The 17,361-nt window shown below is 46.3% G+C and overlaps 1 protein-coding gene across 1 annotated transcript in view; it reads right to left on the reverse strand.

Annotated features, from left to right (window-relative positions):
• Positions 1-16,944, reverse strand: part of Dner (delta/notch like EGF repeat containing) — a 301,982-nt gene extending 285,038 nt beyond the window's left edge. The window contains exon 1 of the mRNA XM_021173483.2: positions 16,242-16,944. Within this exon, the coding sequence (XP_021029142.1) occupies positions 16,242-16,517 (276 nt within the window). The 5' untranslated portion in view covers positions 16,518-16,944. The remainder of the gene's footprint in view (positions 1-16,241) is intronic.
• Between the last annotated feature and the right edge of the window lie 417 nt (positions 16,945-17,361).

Genomic DNA, 17,361 nt, shown 5'->3' on the forward strand with positions numbered 1-17,361 from the left:
GCTCATTTCCTCTTAGTAAATGCTTTTTAGTAGTTGTAAATTGTTGACATGTTCCATGAGCATCATGGAGTTCCTGCATGCTCACACCCCGTTTCGTGTGTGTGTGTGTGTGTGTGTGTGTGTGTGTGTGTGTGTGTGTGTGTGTGTTACTGATCCCGCTAATGAAGCCACAGTAGCACCATGGCATCTAGAGGCCCTGGTCTGTTCAGATTCTCTCAGTTCTTCCCAGAGCTGCTTTCCTATTGCACAGCCCCACACTGCACTTAGTCCTCATTTTTCCTCCATCCTCTCTTTGAGGAGTCAGTTTCTGCCACGACCCTTCCCTTTTTGAAGACCTTGGTCATTGTACGGAACAGTAATCCAGTATTTTGTAGACTGTCACCCAATGAGAATGCATCCGGTGTCTTGGGGTTTGTTTGTCTGTGTTCATGGTCGCACTGGGATGAGAACAAGGGTTTAGAAGTGACAAAAATGCCCCTCACATCAAGTCATAACAAGAGAGAAATTCTCATTGGTGATGTAGTCTCATGTGATGTTGAGCTATTCCTTCACTGCTGCTTACTGTATCCTTAATAAACACACCCGTGTGAGAAGTCTCAGCAGACCTGGGGGCAGGTGCAGACAGGTGTTCATTTCTGCTGAAATGGCACCCAAATATGAAGCATGCACCCAGTGAAGAAAGCAGGAAGGCACATCAGCCATCTCCAATTCCATTTCCTGATTCCCTTAGGAAAGACTTCCTGCCTGACTCCCCATGGATTAGTGTCTTGTGCACGGCCCAAATCCTGACAGAACAACTAAGGAGAAGAAAGACTTGCTTTGGTTCCAGGTTTTGAAAAGGTCCAGTCTATATTCAGTAACTGAGTCATGCAGCACATTATTGCAGTGGAGACCATGACGATAGCAGGTAACAGTGGTCCACATCACAGTAGACCAGGAAATAAGGAGACACAGGAAGTGGCCAAGGATAACACATCTCTAAAATTTACATCCATCCCTCCCAGCTACATTCAAGATGCTGCCACTGGAGTCAGGATTCGGACACAGCCAGTGGAAGAGTCAGATCTCTACATGGTTTTTAGTTTGCATTGAAAAAACCAGAGAACTCTGTGTCTTCCCTTCCCCAACATTCCATAGAGCTGAATGCTATAGGGTCAGACTGAGGGAGACAGACCTAGGAAACTCTGAGCCACAGCAAGGAACTGAGTGGGAAGCAGGCATTCTGTTGACTCTGACTGATGATGCAAGTGCTTTGTGAGAGTCTCTGGCCCTCGAGGGCTGAGGAGATAGCTCAGTCTGTAAAGTGTTTGCCACCAAAGTATGAAGACCTGAGTTTGATTCTAAGCACCCACATAAAAAGCTGGAGGTGGTGGAGGCAGAGACAGGTGGGTCCTTGAAACTTCCTGGTCAGTCTAACCTTGGCAAGTTGGTGAGCAGCTTTGATTCAAAGGGAAGGAGAGGGGAGGGGAGGGGAGGGGAGGGGAGGGGAGGGGATGGGAATAGCACCTAAGGTTTAACACCCAAGGTTGACCTCCACTTACCATAGGCATAGATGCGCGCGCAAACACACACACACACACACACAAAACTCTGAGCATGAGAAGACAAACTGTGCTTCTGAGGTCCAAATCCTAATTCCCCAGGAATTAACCGGAATCAGTAAAGCAGCCAAAGAGTGTAGAGGTGGTTGCTAAGCAACAAGGGATCTCCAGTCCTTTCGACCCATTTTGGTGCATCAGCAAGGACAGGGGTCCTTCTTCCCCACCCCCAGCCTACCCTGAATTCTCATTAAACAGTTACAACATGGATACCCGCCACCAACCCACATGAAGGAGTTCCTTGGTATTACAGCTCAAGCTAACCACTGGGGAGTCTCTACTCCTCTGCAGGCATTAAATGTACTTGATGGGTACTGGGACCCAGCAGACAGGAACTGTACAGAGTTTCAGAAAACCCCATTACCTATCAGAGCACTTTCAGGAGCCCTGTGCAGCTGGGCACATGTGGAAGTCAGAGAAAAACCTTGAGTCTCAGTCTTCAACCTTCCATTTGGAGGCACGCTTTCTTGTTTGCTGCTGCTTAAGCCACACTAGTGGGTCTTCCCATCTCAATTACTGTAACTAATATAAGCCCCTGCAAGCACGCCCAGAGGCTCCTAGGCGGTTCTAGATTATGTCAAGTGGAGAAGCAATACCAATTATCTCCTTCTGGAACTAGACTGTGAATTAAATGTTCCTAAATTGTTCATTTTAAAATAAGCTTTGTTTTTTTGGTTTTGTTTGTTGGGTTGGGTTGGGGGGGGGGTAGTTAGGCATCGGTACTAGTTTTTTAATTATGTGACATTTGCTTCAATTAAAAAAAAATCAAAAATCATGATGAGCTATCCCAGATAGGCCTTGCTGTGAAGGGGATCAGGAAAAGTACAAGTGTTCCAGGGCTCTGCCCTGCCTACTGCCATCCACCCAGAGGACAACTGCTGAAGGTCGTCGCTGTGTCCAAAACTCCTGTCCAATGCACCGAAGCCAGAGCCCTAAGAATAGCACTTTAGAACTCTCCACATCCTTCCAAAGTCAAGCAATTTTAATCTGAAGCCCTCGGAGGAAGCTTCTACTGATGAACCCTGGCAAGAAGAGAAAACTCCTCTTTCTGAGAGAGAGAGAGCTACACTTTGCTATAGAAAAGATCTCTAGGGACACCCAGGGAAGGCAAAGTAAGGAAAAGGATTCAACCAACGCAAGGTTCCCCGTGGGTCCGGCTTCTGGAAGGGTATTCCCACATCAGTGTGGTCCCGGGTTCTGTTCCCAAAAGTAAGTATGGGATGGAGGAGAAGCAAAGGGCTTCTTGTAAGATAAATGTTAAATACCACGACCTCTGCTTCCCCTACATTCCTATGGACTCTGCTCGAGACAATAATAATAATAATAGCTTTCTAAGCCTACGAAAGATTAGTAGTAGGATCCATTGAAAGCACAGGAAGCAAGCTGAACATGGTGACCCACATCTATAATCCCGGTACTTGGGAGGCTGAGACAAGAAGATCACCACAGGTTTGAAGCCAGCCTGGGCTACAGAATGACACCATGTCTCAAAAATAAAATGAAATTAAAATGTTAAGTATAAAAACTTTGTATGATTTCACAATTTAAGCTGCTGGCATATACTACTGAACTTGAACACGTCAGTATTTTCTGTGTGAGACAACAAGTTAACTAACCTCCCTTTGGATCAGAATAGCTCAGAATAGGTAGTGCCCCATCCCTTCCTCCTTCTGTAAAAGGAAAAGAAAAATAATATTAAATCTACTTTTCTCCAGCTGAGAGTTTATTTTGGGCCTCATAAAAATGCTAATATTAGCTCTCATTTTTCTGTCTCCCTTATTATTTCTCTCATTATGAGGCCTTTTGCACAGAGATAAAAGAATTCTCTTTTGCACAACGAGAAACCAAGAACAAACACTTCAAATGGCCAATTTTAAAGCGTGAAAATAAACACAGAGAAACCCAGAAGCCTGACAGTCAGGACTCGTGAAGTTGCTCTTGAGAAGAAAAGAGCTAAGAATCCTTGTGAGGAGCAAAACCCGGGACTGTTGCATCCTACTGAACAGTAGGCCAACCTCTCCCTGTCCATGGGGGATAGAGAAGAACCTTCTAGAACAAGAACATTGTACCTGTGATCAGTCACGTCAAAGAAAGGCTCTCTTCACCAATGATGACAATAAAATTAACCTGGAAACGTTAACAAAATACGAAGGTGCCAGATCATTTGGGGGGGATTGGAGTTCATCCCCGAGATTTGTATTTTGGGGCAGAGGAGCGAAGTAGTTCTTTTTTAAAAGAATTAAGAAAGGAAACATCTGCCGGGCAGTGGTGGCACATGCCTTTAATCCCAGCACTTGGGAGGCAGAGGCAGGCGGATTTCTGAGTTTGAGGCCAACCTGGTCTACAGAGTGAGTTCCAGGACAGCAAAAAAAAAAAAAAAAAAAAAAAAAAAAAAAAAGGAAATATCTCTAATTAAAAAAAAAAAAAAACCACTTGTTTTATTCCAATGTTAATATAAAGAATATTTAAATATGATTTATGCCAGCTTTTTTTTTTGAGACAGGGTTTCTCTGTACAGTCCTGGCTGTCCTGAACTCACTCTGTAGACCAGGCTGGCCTCAAACTCACAGAGATCCACCTGCCTCTGCCTCCTGAGTGTTGAGATAAAGGAATGTGCCACCACTGCCCGGCAATGACGACCTTTCTTAAAACAAGCATTTGCTAAGGCTGTACCAATAGTGCGTTATTAAAAGCCAGGAGGGTCAACTCTAGCAGTATAAATTTTGGCCAGAATGTAATCCTTCAATAGTGCCAACACCACCACAGACAAAGGGCTACTTTCCTTCATTAGTAAAGAACTATTACAAATCAATGAAGTGAAGGAAACATAGCCCAAAAGAAAATAAGTCAAAAACAAGAAGGGAAAACTCATAAGAAATGCTATCCCTCATTTTAAAACATATTTCAAGGGACCAGGGAGATGGCTTTATACATAATCAATCAGCAAGAGCTGATCAGCAGCCAGATGGCATCAACCAGCAGGAAGATAAATCGTGGCAAGGCACACAGTGAGGTACACCATCAATAAGGAACAAACTTCCAATACTGAGGACCACAGGAGTCCATCTCAAAGGCATTATACTAGCCAGGTATGGCCATATATACCCATAATCCCAGTCTGGGGGAGGCTGAAGCAGTAGAATTGCCACAGGTTTGTACCCAGCCCTGGCTACAGAGTGAGTTTAAAGCAAGCCTGGGCTACATTGTTTACAAAATATTTTGTCGCTTATTTGTTTGTTTTTTATCATGGCTAGCCCAAGAGCCATGTTCTATCAATCTCCCCCATTTTATAAAACTGTTATGCAAATCTTTTCATCTCATCAATCACTGAAAACTTTTGTTTACACAAAGGCTCCCCTGCATTCCCAGGACTTGATTAACCACAGCCACACTCCCTCCCTTCTTTCCTTCATTTCCTTTCTGCTCCTCTCCAATCACTAAGTCGAGTTGACCATCAGCCAATGAGAAACAGCCAAAGTCTCACCCCTTATGTTAGGGATAAAACACAGAAGCCAGCACGGTTATACGGGCTGTTAACCAGCCTAGACTGGGTCATAGCACACCCTTTTTACAAAAAGAAATTGCCTTGCCAAGGTACTTTTGCTTTGTCTGAGTGTTCCTTTGTGCAACACCAGGTATATTCTTTTCCAATAATAGTCAAAGCCCATCTCAAACTCTCAAAAACACACACATGAAATTATATTAAGTGGGAGGGAAGGACCCTACAAACTGGAAAAGCCCTTAACATGTGATTTTGTTTTTGTAACATTCTTTAAAAGGCCACAGCCTGCCTGGGCTGGGGATGGAAAAGGGTTGACAACAAAGAAGGCAGACGGATATTTGGGAAACAGAATAATTGTAATGATGTGTCTTAGTTTTGCTGCTGTGAACCGACACCAGGACCAAGGCAACTCTGATAAATACAGCATTTAATTAGGGCTGGCTTACAGGTTCAGAGGCTCAGTCCATTACCATCAAGGCAGAAACATGACAGCTTCCAGGCAACATGGTGCAGGAGGTGCTGACAGTTCTACATCTTCATCTGAAGGCTGCTAAGAAGAGACTGGCTTTCAGACAGCTAGGTTGAGGATATTAAAGCCCATGCCCACAGTGATGCACCTACTCCAACAAGGCCACACCTCCTATAGTGGCACTCCGTGGGCCAAGCATATACAAACCATCACATGATGGTTTAAAATTCACAGGAACAAATGACAAAACAAGAGAATTTGACTACATGTAAATTACACCTAAACAGAAGTGTCTGGAAATGCAACAGGGGAGCACTGGTTTCAAGATAGAAATCTTGGGTTTCTTGCTATTGTTAAATCACGCCTTCTGGAAGTAATATGGGACACACTGAGCATTTTTCTTGCCCTAATATATCCAACTAAGCAAGAGATTTTCTTGTACCTCTGCAGAAAGATAAGTAGAATGAGGGGCTAGGGGAAGAGGGGTCTGTATTTCAAGCTTCACTGAGTGCTCCTTTTTAGCTTCTGATCTCCCATGGAAAAGAAGGAGCGTGGGAGGTGAGTTGGTGCATGGGATAAAGGTACTTGTCAACCTGAATTTGATGCCTGGGATCAACATGATGGAAGAGAGTGAATGCCCAAAGTGGTCCTCTGACCTTGGAAACACTCAGTCCTAAATGAGATGTCTGTATCAAACCCCTGCCCTCCGGGTTCAGAGAACTAAGCAGAAGAGGAGGTGGAAAGACTGGGCCAAAGGGATGGAAGACACCAAGGAAACAATGCCTTCTCTATACAACAAGGCTGATGCACATATGAACTCACAAGGACTGTGGCAGCTTACACAGCCTGCACAGGGCCAGACCATATGGTGTCCCAGCACTGGAGGAGGGGGGGGGGGGAATGGACATGAACCCCGGCTGCTAACGTAGAAACTATGACCAATTGACAGCTGCTTACAAAGAAAACAATTAGTTTTTTTCCCCCAGTGGAGTCTCACTGGATATACAGATCACACTTAAGAGCAGGGGCCATGCCCAACAGATGGCCAACACAAAACAAACTCAGTGGTGTTTTTGGAAATTTCTTTGGTCTCATCCTATTTTGTTTGAGCACTTTTTACCCTACTGGTCTTTTGCTTGTATGTTATGGATTCCAACTTTGTGTTTTTGTGGTGTTTGCTTGCATGGATGTGTGTTTTGGTAGGTATGCATTTCTCATGGTTTTTCTTTTTTTTTTTTTTTTTTTTTTTTTTTTTTTTTTTTTTTNATGTAGCTGTCTTCAGACACTCCAGAAGAGGGCACCAGATCTCGTTACGTATGGTTGTTAGCCACCATGTGGTTGCTGGGATTTGAACTCTGGACCCTTGGAAGAGCAGTCGGGTGCTCTTACCCACTGAGCCATCTCACCAGCCCTCTCATGGTTTTTCTTTGTTTTGCTTGCTTGGTTGCTTGGTTGGTTGGTTGATTGGTTGGTTGGTTGTTTTTTATTTGTCTGTTTTTTTTTTAAGAGAAAGAGAAAAAAATAAGTCATGGAGTTGGGTAAGTGTGGAGAATCTGGGAGATGATGGAGGAGAGGGGAAATCCTGATCAGAAAATATCATATTTTTTTTTATTAAAAAAAAGTTCGTCTCCAAACCCCACACCTATACTATGCCATGTACATACAAACAAACAAACAAATAATGTCATTTTAACGTCTTTTTAAAAGAAGACGTCAAAAGAAATTAGGAACTTGATACATTCCCTTCCTTGTCATTCCACCCGGCTCAGAAAATTCAGCCCATAGAGAAGTTTCAGTCTGCCTCTGAAACCCAGAAGTAATTACAAATCCTTCTTTAAATTAACTACAAGAACCAGATACGTGCCAGCATTGGAACTCTTAAGGATGTTCTTGGCTACAGGAGCTGTGAGCAGAAGATAGCAGTGTCTCTTTCAAAGCACCCCCCTCTTGCTAAATTCCTCCCCCTCTTTTAAAAGTCAACCCCTTTTCTTTTTTCTTTAAGAAAAAAAAAAAAAAACTTTTACTTTTTTTAAGCCAGCTTGAAGCATCTGTCCCACCCCCAGCCCCACCCCTGCCCGTTTCCTCCGCAGGCCTGACTGAACTCTGAAAGTTAGACGAAGCTGGTCAGGACACCTGAGCTCAGGCTGTCTGTCACCAAGTTAGTTGGGGTTCCTGCCTATACTTTTATATAGACCAATATGGTTAGGGTTACGGTTAGGGTTAAGATGGGGCTGATATTGACAGGGCTTCTTCGAAGACCTCCCTTAATCCTTCCAACCATCTTACTAATGAATGACAAGATCACTTTTAAGCTAATAGTATCTTAGCAGGGACCCCATACACACATAACAAAACCATGCAGGCTACCATTTCTCTCTCCTGATGCACAGGCCTTCCTAGAAACAGGCCATTACCAAGGTGTTCCAAGCACACCCACCAAGGGCAGAGATCAAAGAAAAGGCTACAGCCTGCCCTGGAGTCCTCTGAGCTCAGGAGCTGGGCAGATGGCTCCATCAACAAGCTTGAGGAGCTGAGCTTGGATCCCCAGTGCACATGGAAATAGCTGGGCATGGCATCTGTGAGCCCAGGACTGTGGAGGCTGAGATGGGAGAACGCTGAGATCTCACTGGCCAGCCAGCTTAGACAACCAGTGAGCTCCAGCTCCAGAGAGAGATCCTGTCTGGAAAAAAAAATATACAGTGTAAAATAATTGAGGAAGACACTTCTGGCCTCATGGTCTCATGTTCTAAGAACTCCTTTCCTTGGGAGTTATAAACAATGTCCACCCACTTCATATAAGGTCCTAAAGGCCAACTACAATATGCTTCGTCCAAAGTTCCACCAGGAGAACCAGTGAGTCTCCTGTCTTACTTACAGAGCATGGGTAATGGGTTACTTACAGGAACCTTGGTGACTCCAAAGTCCCCACACTGGAAAGTCTTTGCCCAGAGTAATGGTTTCCACAGCTGCATAGGTGGACACCCTCCCCACCCCAGCCCCTTAATTAACCTGTCTTAGTGCGGTGCTTTGAATAGGTTTGTCACCCACCCTCCTTGACTCGTGTCTGTATGTTTGGTCCATGGGAAGTGGCACTATTAGGAGGTGTGTCCTTGTTGGTGTAGGTGTGACCTTATTGGAGGAAGAAGACGTGTGTCTCTGTGGGGTGGGTTTTAAGGTCTCTATGTTCAAGCTCTGCCCAGTGTGGCAAGAGTGTCTCCTCCTGGCTGTCTCCTCCTGGTTGCCTTCAGATCAAGTAGAACTCTCGCCTCCTCCAGCACCATGCCTGCCTGCTGCACTGCTTCCTGTCATGATGATAGTGAACTGAACCTCTGAAACTGTACTCCAGCTCTAATTAAATGTGTGCCTTTTATAAGAGTTGCCTTGGGCTGGGCGTGGTAGCACACGCCTTTAATCCCAGCACTCAGGAGGCAGAGGCAGGCGGATTTCTGAGTTCGAGGCCAGCCTGGTCTACAAAGTGAGTTCCAGGACAGCCAGGGCTGTCCTGTTGCCTTGGTCATGGTGTCTCTTCACAGTAATGGAAATCCTGAGACACCTAGGCTATAAACTCTAGCATCTGAACCCTGGTGGCTAAAGCTCTGAATGATTAGGGCAAAATTCTGTACAAATGTGAAGCTAGGAGGAGTGGGTGAATCTCAGGTGAAATCCAGTAACCTTCAGCACCTCTTCTTTCTGTGAGTTAATGTCAGCCATCTACAGGCAATGCCCCTGCTGGACTCTTACATGTAGGCCCAGCTGATCTGACAAAAGATGGTGGCTGTTTTCCTCAGTGGACTAAATTCTATAATACCCCCACATAAGAACATATGAGCAAACACATCTCACACACACACACAGAGTGGCGGGGGNAGAGAGATGAAGATTTACAGCAAGAACACTGCCTCTTTTTTTAGACGGGATCTTGCTATGTAGCCCAGGCTGACTTCAGATTTACAGTTATTTCCCGGCTTCAGCCTCTCCAAGTGATAGAACTACAGGCGCGAGCCATTCAGCTAGGAACTCTGTTTCTCTTCCTGTACACCAGGTTAGAACGAGCAGGAGGTAAAAACAGGTCAGGTGCATCGAGCAGGGCCCCCAAGCATACCTGTGTGTCTGCTCCAGACAGAGGAGGGTATCAGGTGTCCTGTTCTGTCACCCTCTACATTATTCCTCAGAGACAGAATCTCTCACTGAACCAGGAGCATGGCTGGGAGTCAGCGGGCTCCAGTCACCTTCCTGTCTCCATCTCCCATAAATCTGGGGTTACAGATGCGTGCAGCCCCAGCAAGCTGCTTCTGACATGGGGGCTGGGATCTGAATTCAGACTCTCACAATTGAGCATCAAACTCACTTACCTACTCTGCCATCTCTAATTTTAAAGGGTTATTAAAAATATAAAAGCCAGGGCAAATATTCACAAACACGCACGCTCACATGCATGCATGCTCGCACACTCGCACACACACACACAGAGTGGGTAGAGAGATGGCTCAGTGGTTAACAGCGCTTGCTGCTTTTGCAGTGCACTTGCTGAGTTTGGTTCCCAGCACCCACATTAGGTATCTCACAACCACCTTTATTTCTGGCTTCAGGGGATTGGACACCCTCTTCTGGACTCTACAGGTATCACACAAACACACATATACATGCACACAAACAAACACATACACGTAAACAAAAAAATAAAATAAAATCAACCTTATAGTGAGATAAAAAAATTTTTTCAAGAATATTTTCTAGAACAGACCTGTTAAGAATCCTGAGGCACTGACCAAAACACGGCTCCTGACCTCATGCTCAACATCTGTTCAATGGGTCCCACAGCTGTGGCCCACCTAGATCAGCCACTTATGCAGCTGTACTTGTTCTTGACCGGGTCAGTAAGAGACCCTGTCTCAAAAACAAGGTAGATGTCAGCCAAGATCATCCTCTGACTTCCAAGTGCACATGTGCACACATGACAATCTGTTCATGCCCCACTCACCCTGCCTACTTGCTGTTGGGTGGGGAAGGTCAGAAGTGGAAACTACTGGATGTGAATATCTTTCATCAGTGTCTTCTATGGGCACATCATGGGCTAGATTTTTCTAAGCCATAACTACCTTCAAGGCTGGCCTCTGGATCCTAGCTTCCCAGGATAGGAAACCAACTTCAGAGGAATGGTTCTCTCTCTCAATGGGGAGGGCACCCAGGTTCTGACCCAGGGACCCCCACACTTGCACTCTCTCCACTCAAAGTCCACCAGAGAGCATATACCACTTGAGGAGCCTGTCTGGGAACTCCTGGATTCAGAAACTGACCACCTTTGAGTGCAAATGACAAGGAGTGGCTATGAATGTCTTCTTCTCTCTGCTTCATGTTTTCATGTTATATATATATATATATATATATATATATATATATATGCTCAGGAGTTGGGGGTGGGGTCATCTCAAACCTGACAATACAGCAGAGCATGTAACGTTACCAGTGTCCAGCCCTGACACAGACCAATGGATAAGTCAGAGTCTGGAGGACAGAGAACACTAAAACCTAGACACTCGTACTTGTTAAAGCTCCATTGCGGTTGAATAAGAAGCCAAGACTGGCCTCCATTGTAGGTGAAAGGATTGCAGGCGGGGTAACTAGGACGACATCTTGTCTATAAAACTGTCATGCTGGTGGATGTTCTACTGGGGGCCTGGATTCTGCAGCGACTGTCCTGGGTTGAATAACTTTGACCACAGCTGCCTCCTGAGCTGGAGACGACGTCTAAAATTACAGCCAGACATTCTGCTTTCTGACTCAAATGCCCTTCAACTGCAGGCTAGGTTTTCTTCCCCCGTGGATGCCCATGAAACGAGGACACAAACAAAGCCACCCTGGATGTTGGGTACCATGTCATGAGATACTTAAGCAAAGATGCTAAAGACGGGAATGTGTTTTGTCAAGTGGCCAGGCTGTGGAAGGTGATGTTTCCTATGAATGGCTGAAAATACCATTCACAGATATAAGAAAAGCATAGAAAAATCAACTGTTTCCCTCTTTTCTTAAAACTGTTACAAGAATTTTGACACTTAAAAAAAAAAAAAAAACCTCTTTCATTTCAAAAGGAAATATCAGTTCACTGGAAATTTTACTCAGCAAACATTTGTTTCAGAATAAAAGGGCAAAAGTTATGATAATTTGCAGTTTTCAAACCTATGACACGGTATCCCTAGTAGAAAGAAAACCTTGAACCTGTTTAGTGAAGGAAAAGCTCTACAGACACTGACTTAACTGGCAAAACTGGATCTTCAACAGGAAAAAAATAAGGTCTTTTTACTTTCTGTTCATGTACCACTTTCCATTGTTCCAAATATTTTAAACAGTCATTCTTATGCCTGTAATGCATGCCTGCAACCGAACACTAAGGAGGCTGAGACAAGAGGAGCCCACGTTCTTACACAGTCTGTGCTATGTAGTGAGGCTGTCTCAAGAGAATAGCAGAGACAACGAGATGGCTCAGTGGAGAAAGGCACTTGCCACCAACACTGACAATCTGAGTGTGGTCACAACCCCTGGAACCCATATTGAGCGAGGGGAGAACTGACTCCTTAAAGTCACCTTCTGACCTTCCCGCCACCACAAAAATGAATGAAGGCATAAAAATCGATCATTGTCTCTATTCTCATACACGCCTTTATTCTTCTGAGATTCTCATTTGTGATTTCACAGTTCCTGGAAAGAAAATATGGCAGGTAGTAGTAGTCCATTTCAGAGACAGGAACATTGAGGTTTAGGGACAGTGAGTGCAAAACAATTCATAGAGAAGCCAGAGAGAGAGAAAGAGAGAGAGAGAGAGAGAGAGAGAGAGAGAGAGAGAGAGAGAGAGAGAATGAATTTAGACACTGTAATTGATTGCTGTTAGTTTGCAGATACCACAGTAAAGGGCACAATAAAAGTATATGCGCGCTCTCTTTGCCTCTCGAATGTGCAAGTTGTGTGTGCTTGTGTGTTTAAAAGTCCAGTAAAAGGACTGATGAAATGCAAAGAATCAGACCCTTTAGTTATCGCAAATTTGCAAGACTGTTTCCATCCTCACAACACCAAAAATATTCTCAGTCAGAAGTGGATTTGTTCATCTGAAACATTGTTTTGAATTAGCATGGAAGAGGAGATTCTAGAATCAGCTTAATGAGTACCATTAACTTAAATAAAAATGGCTACTAAGTGTCCCCCTATTTCTCCAAGTGCAGAAATTGATACATTTCTGTTTTCATTTCAGAGGATAAATTTCTTAGGGAATGTGTGATTAAAAAAAACAAACAAACAGGTGTCTAACTGCTTGCATATTTGGCAAAGTATTCTTTCATTAAAATAAAATAAACCTTGCAAACAAATAATCCCTAGCTTTGGTGGCTACCCCAGTAGAAAGTAGATGAGAATTCTACCACTGAACCAACCATGTGATTAGGGCCAAGAAGGCAGATGCCTCTGTACCTCTCAACAGAAGGGAACGACAGGCCAGACACTGGTAACTGCCACCTTCCTGCATCCCCAGTCTCTTGGGGGACTTGAAGGAGGAGGGGTTTGTTTCATTGGTTGGTTTTGAGACAGAGTCACTCTGTAGCCCAGGCTAGCCTGGGCTCTCTGCCTCCATGGCAAGAGTGATTGGATGACAAGTGTGCACCACCATGCCCAGCTCATTTCTCTTATCCAGTATCCATTCACTTGCCATTGTAGTAAGGTATCCCAATAGGACCTGTAATCATAATGATTTGAACAAGCAGGAAAAGGAGGAGACCAGCCTGTGATAATGGAGTTAAGGGGTTGAGCTGCAGATTCATCATTCAGGGGCCAGCATGTGAGCCTCCCAATCGCAGGCATCAAAAGAGGGAGTGCCAGGTTGCTTATCAGCTTGCCTGGATATAGACTGAGGAGAAAAATCAGCAGGCAAGCCTCAAGAGCTTCGGGCCATCAAATGCCATGGCCAACAGGCTCCTCATGACAAACACAGCAGGGCAGTTTGATGAGGAGGAAGCTGCACCGCAACTGTCTCCATCACCTCTCATCATGGGTTTAACAGAAGCAGTTGGACTTTAAAACCTGCACCACCCCATTACCAGATCCTGTAAGGGCCCAGAAACATGAAAGACAGCAGATTCGTGATTTTTGAGGTTTTGCTATTGTTTTATTTACATTTCTCAAAACAAAACGAGACCTCGGGTGACCATGAGGGGTGGTTGTGAGCTACCACATGGTTGCTAGGATTTGAACTCAGGGCCTTGAGAAGAGCAGTCAGTGCTCTTACCCACTGAGCCACTGAGCCACCTCACCAGCCCTTGGGTTTGGTTTTAAGGCACAGTCTATTGTGATCCAGGCTGGCTTTGAACTTGCTAAGTAGTCCCAGATGACCTTGGACTCCTGATCCTCCTGCCTCCAACTCCCAGGTGCTATACCACCACACCCAGCACTTATTTGTACGTAGGTTTCTGTTCTTTTGTTTTCTTTTTCTGTCTTCTCTGCTAAGGCTGCCTTCTGTGTATTGTTTTCTGATACCATAGAAAATGAGAATGAGTCTTACTGTGAGCTCATGAAAGATTCAATTAAAATCGCCAGGAATCAATTTTTTTATGGGCTATAAAGCTCTGAATCATCTAGTAAGTTCTTCCGAGTAACTGAGTCTAATCAAGTTCCCACTTTGCTCATCTTCCTGGTTAGACTTGCAGATGCCTTCCTCTCCCCACTCCGCTCTCAGAGCATGTTGTGTTGCTTCTCCTTGGGCGGGCAGACTCACACAGCCGAACCTGCCTTGAGCAGGAGCTGTAGAAGAAACCCAACTCTGTTGTGAACCAATTGCTTCTGGAATAGTGATGGCCCTTCTGGATTAATTACCTTAGAAATTGAACCAAAGATTTGTGCTTCTCTGTTACCATCTTTGGGAGAGCAATAGAGTTCTTTCCCTCTTTTGAATATTTTCTATATCCATTTTTAGAGTCACACAAAAATGTCAGAGTTGTATTAAAGGCCCAATGTCTAATTAGCTTTCTCTTTTTACCTAAATTGATATTTCTCCTCTCCTTTCCGCTTCTACTACACCCTGAGTCTAAATCACCTATTTCTCTCAAAGAAGGAACCCAGCCATGCAAACATAGAGGCAGTCAGACATCTCAATTCTTCAGGAAAATCTATCATCCTCCAGGAGAGAAAAAAAGTGTATAAACCCATCCTCTGACTTCAACCTGCTGGTCTCTGCTTTACAACGGCCAGATTTTGTCCCCGATAGTTTGAACAGCTCTACAAGTCTTTTCCCCACAAGAATGCTCAGGTCTAAAGCCTGCTGAATGTTCATACCATACAAGAGCCCATCATCACCCTCTCCTTTCCCTGGAGGGAATTAAGACCAGTTAACAAAGAGAAGAACTAAAGCACTGGTAAAGTAGTAGGTCTCCAGTTTTGGCCACTATAGGGAAGAAAATTGTAATAGAAAAAAAAAAAAAAAAGGCTGTCTGCCAAGGTCAAGCCTCTTTATCCCACTCACTTCCATTTAAACAAATGAAAGCCTATCCCACTGGAAGGGTGCCCTCCTCCTCATTTAAAAGTAGAGCTGCTCAGAGCAGTCTTAAAGTCTTCCATCGGTGCATTAATTTATACAAAACAAACTCCTCCACCCTCAATGTAATAAAGAAAGCCGATCCAGATACGTTCCATCTTCCTGTGGTTTAATCTAGCTGTTTCAGATCAGTGTGTGTGTGTGTGTGTGTGTGTGTGTGTGTGTGTGTGGTGTGTGTGTGTATGTGTGTGTGTGTGTGTGTGTGCGTGCATGCGTGTGTGTGTGTGTGTGTGTGTTTCGTCTTCCTAAAGAATCAGCTGTGTGCACACAATGAGCTACCAATTCAACACTGAAAAAAACATTTGTAGGCTTTTTGAGCTTTAACACACTAGTCAAAGCGGCGTTTATTTTCTGTCAGATCCCTCTTGGACATTTTCAGTTCAAGGACGGTTACTGGCCACCTCCCATCCTTCACAGCATTACAGCTTCCTCAGACTCCCCAGCGCCCTGCTTGTGTCCTGGCTGTGAGTGCGGCCAGCCAGAAGGGCTACTCGGCAAGCCCCAGCTTGGTGCCCTCGAATGTCTCCACCTGTTCCAACATCACCACCACCTAAGCTCAGAAAGGGTTGGCCGCAGGCCAAAGAAGGCAGCTGTCCTCTCAGCCTCCAGCTGCCTTCCGGGTGGAAGAAAGAAAAGAAAGTGCCCCACCACCTAGCACAGAACCCACTATCCTGCCCCCATCCCGACCCCCACGAAATGCATTCTTGACCCACACCGGGTCCAGTAGAACCAGGGTCCAGTAGAACCAGCTCAGCTGGACATTGAACCCACAGGGAACTCCCAGAACTGACTTCTCTGCTCTTTCTCAATAGGCACCAAGCTGGTGCTCAACCTGGGCCTCCAGGAAGGGGCGCGCCACTTGGTGGCCAATGACAGATCCACGAGTACCAGAGATGGGGTGGCTGCCGGGCCCTGGAGCACAGGACACGCCCCGAGAGCCTTGGTTGGCATGGCCAAAGAACTGAGATAGACAGTAGAGTCTCACTTGTAGGGTGGGCCCCAGGTCTACGAACTCCCTTCCTAAAGTAACAGAGGCTATTATCTGGAGTGCTGGAGCCTGAGAGGATGAAGTGTCTCTGAGCGGTCGTAGTGTCCACTTACCTGGCAATAGGTGCCAGAGACCCCAGCGGGACAGGTGCAGCTGTAGCGGGGCTCAGCATCGGCCGCAGGATGCTCTTGGTCGGTCACCGAACGCGGAGTGCACACGCCCCCGTTCCGACAGGGCTGGGAGGCGCACGGTCCCGGAGCAGGCAGGGGCGCGGCGGACACCGGGCTAGCCAAGCAGCCGCTTTGGGGCCCAGCCCCCAGCAGCAGCGGCAGCAGAGCCAGCACGGGCAGCAGCGGGGCACCGGGCGCCTGGGCGCGGCGGGGAGGCATAGCGAGCGAAGAGAACGCAGAAGCTGGAGAGGAGCTGGGCGCGGTGACGGCGGCGCTGCTAGCGGCGGAGATGGCGGTGGCAGCGGCGCCAGCGGCTGGTGCTGCTCAGCGGGACCGGACGCCTCCTGCAGCTGCGGGAGCCCGTGGTTCCCCGGGCAACCGCGGGCGGGGCCGGGGGCGGGGCCCACGGAGGCTGGGCTCTCGGCTGGAGGACCCGGGATGGGAACCCTTCTGCTCCGCGTCTCAGCAAGTTGCAGGAAGGCTGTCTTCCGTCCCCAGCCTTAAGGGGTCAGAGTCGTGGGTGTGTCCAAAGGAAGGCAGGATGGCACAGAGGTGGGAGCCGTCGGCTGAGAGAGGGGAGAGAGGTGATGCTGGGGTAGAAAGTGACTGGAGAGGCCCCGGCAGCCTGAAAAGATCGCTTCAGATGGCTCGCAGCTGCCACTCGCGACCTCTTGGCGCAGAATCTGTGAAACCGCAGCAGGACCGGCCTGACCTTATTCTCACGAGTGCTCCACCCGCTCCTATAATACTTGTCCCTGTCCCCAGCAATCACAGCTCTCGCGCGCCACCAGCGAACCCAGCGGACTTCTCAAGGACCTGACCTTGCACATCCAAGACCGGGGCCCTTGTCCTTGGTGCTGAACCGGCAGTTTCTTCGCCTGGCCTTGCCCAGCTAGCAGCTCACAGAGCTGAAAGAGACCTGGGGTGACGGGAAGTGGGAGATCAGAGTACCCAGCCCTATTTTAAGATACACGATGAAATTGAGACCTAGACAGGCTGGGTCCCACGCTGGAACCCACGCTGGAACCCAGTGGGTCTCTTGATTTCCCTCCCAGAACACTGT

Source organism: Mus caroli, chromosome 1 (assembly GCF_900094665.2).
Source record: "Mus caroli chromosome 1, CAROLI_EIJ_v1.1, whole genome shotgun sequence".
In the NCBI taxonomy this organism is placed as follows: Eukaryota; Metazoa; Chordata; class Mammalia; order Rodentia; family Muridae; genus Mus; species Mus caroli.